This window comes from Microtus ochrogaster, unplaced genomic scaffold (genome assembly GCF_000317375.1).
Source record: "Microtus ochrogaster isolate Prairie Vole_2 unplaced genomic scaffold, MicOch1.0 UNK146, whole genome shotgun sequence".
NCBI lineage: Eukaryota > Metazoa > Chordata > Mammalia > Rodentia > Cricetidae > Microtus > Microtus ochrogaster.
In genome coordinates, this window is record NW_004949244.1 from 318,695 (window position 1) to 326,919 (window position 8,225).

An 8,225-nucleotide genomic window follows, 5' to 3' on the forward strand; every position below is an offset into this window, starting at 1 on the left:
TTTAATGTGAAACTTCTAAAATTAAAGATATGGGCTAATCAAGAATAAATAGGCAAAATAGAATGACGATATAGACATACTGACCAATGAATCAAAAGTTTGGTGAATACTCTATTATTTTTTTCAGATATTTGAAATAGATTTCCACAACCATTTGTGTTGGGATGTGATGTCCTCTTGAGGAAGATACCTGGTCAGTTGTCCTCATCAACATAGACTGTGAAACCCAAGATGGACAAGGCCAACAGAGCAACCACATATGGGATGCTCATGCATGCTTCATCATTGCCAGGGCATAAATTTCATTGTTTCATCTTTTCATGTTTTTAAGGTGAAAAGAATTTCTACGTATGTCCTCATTAAGGATTGTCCTTAATTTCCAAGCTGGACTTGGAGTCCTGGCCAATATGTTTCTCCTTGTTTTCTATACTTTAATAATTCTGTGTCACAGACCTAAGCCCACGGACATGATCTCCGGTCAACTGACCTTCATCCACATAGTGTTGCTCCTCACTGGAGGGGATATTTGGCTTTGGGACATATCTGAGTCACTGAACATTGAGAATGACTTCAAATGTAAAACAAATTTTTACATAAGCAGGGTGATGAGAGGCCTCTCCATCTGCATCACCTGCCTCCTGAGTGTGTTCCAGGCTGTCACTATCAGTCCCAGTTCCTCTTTCTTGGCAAAATTTAAATATAAACTACAAAACCACATGATTTATGCTTTTTTATTTATTTGGTCTTTCAACTTGTTATTCAGTAGCAACCAAATCTTCTATGCTGGTGCTTTTACCAACAAGAGTGAGACCAAGCAGATGAAGGTCACTAAATTCTGCTCACTCTTCTCCATGAAGTACATCATCAGGGTACTGATTTTAACAATGGCAACCTCTAGAGATGTATTTCTTGTAGGAGTGATGCTGACCACAAGTGCATACATGGTGATCATCTTGCTCAGACATCAGAGGCAACATAAGCATCTTCACAGCCTCAGCCACCTGAGTGCATCTCCCGAGAAAAGGGCCACCCAGACCATCTTGCTGCTGGTGGTTTCCTTTGTGGTCATGTACTGGATAAATTTCATCATCTCATCCATTTCAGTCCTGTTATGGATGTACAACCCAGTCATCCTGAGTGTTCAGAAGATAGTTATGAATGTCTATCCCACAATTACTCCTTTGGTACAAATCAGTTCTGATAACAGAATAATCAATATGCTGAAACACATGCAGTCTATGTGCCATCAGATTTTTAAAAAGAGATAATTTTTCTCATTTTTCATAAAATGATTTGTTTATTGTTTTTATATTCATGAGTATTGTGTCAGCTTGTATGTATCTGTTAATTCCTGGTGCCCACAATGTCTGAAGAGGCCACTGTCTCCCCCTCCTGACCTGGACAGACAGATGTTTGTGAGGTGTCATTCTGATTCAGCCACAAGTGATTTTTCCAAAAAAACATATTCTTCTTAAACTCTGCAATAGTTCAAGTAGAAAATCAAGATCTTTCATATTTTAAATAAAATTTGTGGTATTACACATGAGCATTCTTGTTATATTTCTGCTACCAAGTGCTGTCGATTCCTTTAACTTCATTCTACACTATAGTTGAAATTTTCACAGGAATTTTCTTACTCTCTCCTCTTTACTTTATATCATAAATGTTCCCTGATGCTGAGGTCGCTCAAAGGATGCTCCTTGCTGCTACCAACTCTTTACATTTTTCTTTTGAAATTAATCTACTCTCAGTTCTCAAAAATAGATCAAATCTCCCATTGCAACTTTATTTCTCTTTTCTAAGTGTAGTTTCTCTGGATCCATAAATACTGTGAATTTAAAATTCCCCTTTTCACTACAGTTACTTAATGAGTCTTCCATGAAAATCCCATATGCCTGTCTATTTGTACTTTATCTATACTGAATTATTATTAGAGAAACAAAAATTGTTTGTAGATATTCATGTTGTATAGTGTACATGTGTTTGCATGTGTGTGTGTGCACAGATGAAGGATGTGTGTGCATGTGTATGTTGAGGATAGGAGGCAGCGTTTGCTGTTTTTCTTTAGAATCCACTCAACTTGATTTTGATATTGTCTCCAGTGACCTAACTAGGACAAAATGATAGGCCCAGGTATTTCCCTGTCTATGACTCTCCAGCTTGGGATTACAAGAGTGTAATGCCACACTCCACTTAATTTTTTTCTTTTATTGATAATCAAAAATATTTGTTTTTTACATACAGTATTCTGAATATTTTCTCTTTCCTGTCAGTTATTTCCAGGAAAGCTGAGCTTTGGCAGTGAAGGAAACCATAGAAAACAGAGAGCTGGTGAAGATGTCATTGGATTAAGAGCCATATCACAGCCCCAGAAAGCAGCAAAACTTGGTGGGTTTGGTCACATGGTTCTGGCTTTAGATGAAGGTTAGAAGAAAGAGGTTATGGAATCTCCCTCTGTGACAGAGAATGCTGCTGAGGCCAGGAACAGGGGTGTCACTGCATGGAGGCCTAGAGAGGCCATTTATTTATTTATTTATTTATTTATTTATTTATTATTGAAAAAAAAATTCTGCCTCCTCTCAGCCTCCCATTTCGCCCTCCCCTCACTCCTCTCCCCTTCTCTCTCCAGTTCGAAGAGCAGTCAGGGTTCCCTGCCCTGTGGAAAGTCCACGGTCCTCCCCCCTCCATCCAGGTCTAGGAAGGAGAGCATCCAACAGGCTAGGCTCCCAGAAACCCAGAACATGAAGTAGGATCAAAACCCAGTGCCATTGTCCTTGGCTTCTCATCAGCCCTCATTGTCTGCCATGTTCAAAGAGTCCGGTTTTATCCCATGCTCTTTCAGTCACAGTCCAGCTGGCCTTGATGAGCTCCCAGTAGATCAGTCCCTCTGTCTCAGTGGGTGGGTGCACCCCTCACGGTCCTGACTTCCTTGCTCATGTTCTCCCTCCTTCTGCTCCTCTTTGGGACCTTGGGAGCTCAGTCTGGTGGTCCAGTGTGGGTCTCTGTCACTATCTCCATCCATTGTCAGATGAAGGTTCTATGGTGATATGCAAGATATTCATCAGTCTGGCTCTATGACCCTATGCTAGAAAGGCCATTTTGTGAAGCTTTGAAAGTCAAACCTGGATTGCCTCAGAGACCCCATGCTGTTGGAGATGCCAGAGGCATGTGATACCTGCTGAGGAAAGCTGCTAACAGGGAGTGGAACCAGCCCAAGTGAGAGAAGTGTGATGTGATTTTTATCTTAGCCGTTCTGACCATTCTGGTGCAAGATGGTAGCTCAGAGTCATTTTGAGTTGCATTTCTAAGATGATTAAGGATGTTGAGCAATTCCTTAACTGTCTTTTAGCCTTTTGAGACTTTCTGTTGAGAATTCTCTGTTTAGTTCTAGACCGTATTTTTATTTTACTTATTTTGTACTTTGATATCTAGTTTCTTGATTTCTTTATATACTTTGGAGATCAGCCCTCTGTCAGATGTTGGGTTGGTGAAGATATTTTCCCATTTGTAAGTTGTCTTTTTGTCTTATTTATGGTGTCCTTTGCCTTATAGAAGATTTTCAATTCCTGGAGGTCCCATTTGTTGATTGCTATCTTAGTGTCTATGTTACTGGTGTTATATTTAGGAAGTGGTCTCTTGTGCCAATGTGTTGAAGGCTACCTCCACTTCCTGCTTTGTCAGGTTTACTGTACATGCATTTATGTTGAGGTCTTTGATGCACTTGGACTTGAGTTTTGTACATGGTGACAGGCATGGATATATTTTCAGTGTTCTCCATGATGACATCCAGTTATGTCAGCACTTTTGTTGAAGTGCTTTTCCCCCCATTGTATAGTTTTAGCTTTTTTTTTTTTTTAAAGTCAGGCATTCATTTGTGTGTGGTTTAATATCAGGGTCTTCAAATTGTTTCTATTAGTCCTTGTGTCTGTGTCTCTTTTTATGCCAATACCAGGTTTATTTTATTTTATTTTATTTATTTTTTTATTATGGCTCTATAGTAGAACTTGATGTCATGTCAGGGATGGTGATGCCTCTGGAAGTTCCTTTATAATACTGGATTGTTTTAGCTGTCCTGTGTTTTTTATTTTTTTTCCAGAATTGAGTTGAGTATTGTTCTTTTGAGTTCTGTGTATGATTGTTTTGGGATTTTGATGGGGATTGCATTGAGCCTCTAGATTGCTTTTGGTAAGATTGTCATTTTTATTATTTATTGCAGTCTATACAAGAGCATGGGAGATATTTCCATTTTCCAATATCTTCCTCAACTTCTTTCTTCAAAAACTTAGTGTTCTTGTCATTTTGGTCTTTCACTTGTTTTGTTAGAGCTGCTTCACAATATTTCATATTACTTGTGCCTATTGTAATGGGTGGTGTTCACTGAATCCTGCCTGTTTATCATTTGTATATAGGAGGGCTACCTTTTTTTAGTTAATTTTGTATCCTGCTACATTTCTGAAGATATTTATCAGCTGTACGAATTCCCTGGTAGAATTCTTAAAGTCACTTATGTATGCTATCATTTCATCTGCATATAGCAAAAGTTTGACTTCTTTCCAATACGTATCCCATTTATCGCCTTTTCTTGTCTTATTGCTCTAACTAGAACTTTGAGTACTGTATTGACTAGATGTGGAGAGATTGGGCATCCTTGGCTTGCTCTGGATTTCAGTTAAATTGCTTTGAGTTTCTCTTCATTTAATTTGATGTTGGCTGCTGGTTTTCTGTAAACTGTATTTGTTAAGTTTAGGTCTGTTCCTTGTAAACCCGATGTTGCCAATACCTTTATCATAAAGGAGTGTTGGATTTTGCCAAAGGTGTTTTCAACATCTAATGAGATGATTGTGTGAGTTTTTTCTTTTAGTTTTTTTATGTGGTGGATTACATTGACATATTTTCTATATTGAACCATACCTTTATCTTTGGGATAAAGCCTACTTCATCATGATGGATGATTTTTGATGCATTTTGTATTACGTTCACCAGTATTTTATTGAGTATTTTTGCACCAATATTCATGAGGGAGACTGGACTGTAATTCTATTTCTTTGTTGTTTCTTTGCATGGTTTGAGTATCAGGGTAATTGTAGCCTCATAAATGGAGTTTGGCAATCTCCTTTTGAATCTATTGTTTGAAACAATTTGAAGACTATTGGTATTATTTGTTTTAAATTCTGGTGGAATTTTTCAAGCAATATCTCTCCCTCCTCTCCTCCCATTCTTTCCCCCACACCTTCCTTCTACTTGCCCCCCCATCCACTCCTCCATCTCTATTCCAAATGTGTAAGGCATCACATGGGAGTCAAGAAGGCATGGCAAATCAAGTTGAGGCAGGTCTGTGCTCCTCCCCTTTGCAACGAGGCTGAGCAAGGCATAACACCTTCGGAAATTGAAGGCAGATCGGATTAATACAGACAAATTGGTATAAGATGATACAACTTTAATGTAAATAGCACACTCACCGGAGTTCCAGTGATGCACCGAAACAGGAAACAGGAAACGGGCCACAGTGTCTGCGTGCCCCAATTTAAGTAAACATTTGCCCGAGGCCGTCTCGCCCACAAAAGGCGGGCTCTCTCTACAGGAAAGAAGTTCCAAATGCCAGGTCATGCACCAGGGGCAGGTTCTGGTTCCACTACTAGGGGCCCTACATACAGATCAACCTACACAGCTGTCAGTCACATGAATGGGCCTAGGTTGCTCCCATGAAGACTCCCTTGCAGTTGGTCTAGAGTCCATGAACTTCTACAAACTCAGGCCACCTGTCTCTGTGGGCTTTCCATTCATGATCTTACTTTACCCCCTTGCTCATATAGTCCCTTCTCTTCTTCAGTGGTATTCCTGGAGTGTGGTCCAGTGCTTGGCTATGGATCTCTGCATCTGCTATTGATGATCTTTTTGGTGTGTTCTTGGATTTGGTTTTCAAGTATTTTGTTAAATACTTTTGTATCAATGTTCATTAGTGAAATTGGTCTGTAATTCTCTTTCTTTGCTGAGTCTTTGTATGATTTTGGAATTAGAATAACTGTGGCCTCATGTAAAGAATTTTGCAAAGTTGCTTCTTTTTCTATTTTGTGGAAAAATTTGAAGAGTATTGATATTAGCTGTTCTTTGAAAGTCTGGTAGAATTCTGTGTTAAAACTGTCTGATGCCTGGCTTCTTTTTGGGTTGGGAGACTTTTTATGAATCTTTCTATTTTTTAGATGTTATTCATCTATTTAATTTTTTATCTGATATTCATTTAATTTTAGTAAGTGGTATCTATCAAGAAATTTGTCCATTTCTTTTAGATTTTTCAATTTTGTTAAAAAACATTTTTTGATGTATGCCCTAATGATTCTCTCTATTTCTTAGAGTCTGTTGTTATGTCCTCCTTTCATTTCTGTTTTTCTTGATTTGGAGATTTTCTTCCTTTTATTTAGTTTAGATATTGGGGACCAGTTTCAACAAAATTGCCACTTTCCTGGGTAAGGGTGTGGGAATTAGAGATATAAGTAAAGAGTATGAAGATGCAAAAATAATAAAACAGAAATCATAGAATAGTACTTGCAGGGAGTTCTAGTAAATAATGAGATTGCCTACATTTATTTTCAAATTGCTTAAAATACCCCAACCCCAGTTGTTAAGAGTAAGATAAAAAACTGCATCGACATGATACAAGAAAGTGACCAGACCAGTTTAAGGTTGTGGGCTATATTCATAGATAAACATTCTGTTGGTAGAACAAAAAGAGTAACACTCACACCCGAGACCAAAACATTCTCTAGGCAACCCACCCCCTGGTTGGAATTCAACGTTAATATCCTTAAGGGAACTGGAACTTTCTTGCATTCTTACTTAGACTTTAATTTGGAGTAGAAACATATCCACTTCTTTATACCTGAAGCACAAGGTCTGGATATTAGCCACACCTTTTGATAATAACCTTGAGAGAGCAGAACTCTCTGAGCAAAATCTAGGTGGTACCTTTGTTTGAGGTAGAAACACAATAACCTTGAAGGAATAGAGGTAAGTTCCAACTCTCTGACCTTTCGTCAAAGTTGAAATAGGCTCACATTTTGGGCCTCCACGTTTGTTATAAGGGCTTATCTATATTGTTGATTTTCTCAAAGATCCAACTCTTTTTTTCTTTGATTCCTTGTATTGTTCTCTTTGTTTCTATTTTATTGATTTCAGCCTTCAGTTTGATTATTTTCTGTCATCTACTCTTCTTAGGAGTGCCTGCTTCATTTGTGTTAGATCTTTCAGGTATGCTGTTAACTCAGCATGCGCTCTCTCAGAATTCTTCATTAAGACTCCTAGTGCTGACCAAGAGAGCCATCATTGGGGTGAGTTTTGGACCTACGGCAGCAGCCGGAGACATGGAACTCAGACATTCCTCATCCTCCCTATATTTCCTGGGCTTCCTGCTGGGCCTATAAACTCAGCATACTGCCTCTCTCTTCCTATCCCACCCTGCTTGCATCCAGAACCCTCCCCCCTTTTGCCTCCTTTTCCTCTTCAGGGTGCTGGGGCCGAATCTCAAGGGCAACCTAGCGTTGGGAGCTCCTTTGTTTCAATAGCCTGCCTGCAGCAAGCAAGGTAGGCACTTTGTTTACGAGCTACCCAACTAGCACAGAGATCTGATCTCGGCACCAGGAGAGACATCACTGGAGCACCAGGAGAGCCACCACTGGGAAGGTACATCATTAATCAAGGAGACCTGGTCCTGTAAAAGAAGATCCATAGGGGAGCATTCGGAGGAAGAGATGGGCAGGCGCCAATGCAAGAATTCACCCAACAATCTGAAAAACAACATGAAACTACCAGAACCCAGCGACCTCACAACAGGAGAACATGAACACCTTAATCAAGAAGAAGTAGAAAAAATTGACTATATGAAAGTGATTGACGCCCTTAAACAGCATGTAAAATGGAGGCAAAGAAGAAAACACAAACAGAGGGCCAGCTGGGCATGGAAAATCCAGGTAAACAAATAGAGACTACAGAAATAAGCATAACCAGCAGAATACAAGAGATAGAAGAAAGAATCTCAGATTCTGAAGATACCATAGAGCAAATAAATGCACTGATCAAAGAAAGCAGCAAGTCCAACAAACATTCATCACAAAACATTCATGAAATATAGAATACAATAAAAAGACCAAACCTAAGAATAATAGGAGTAGAAGAAGGAGAAGTGCAGCTCAACAGTCTAGAAAATATATTTAATAAAATTATAGAAGAAA

The 8,225-nt window shown here is 39.0% G+C and overlaps 1 protein-coding gene across 1 annotated transcript; it reads left to right on the plus strand.

Moving 5' to 3' along the window:
- Positions 1 to 350: 350 nt before the first annotated feature.
- LOC101993516 (putative vomeronasal receptor-like protein 4) lies at positions 351 to 1,268 on the plus strand. The gene has a single exon (XM_005371968.1). The coding sequence runs from the start codon at positions 351 to 353 to the stop codon at positions 1,266 to 1,268; it is 918 nt and encodes a 305-aa protein (XP_005372025.1).
- The last annotated feature ends 6,957 nt before the right edge of the window (positions 1,269 to 8,225 follow it).

What these genes read in the sequence shown, in the direction of transcription:
- LOC101993516 (XM_005371968.1), top strand. Translation starts at nt 351, where the DNA reads ATGTCCTCATTAAGGATTGTCCTTAATTTCCAAGCTGGACTTGGAGTC.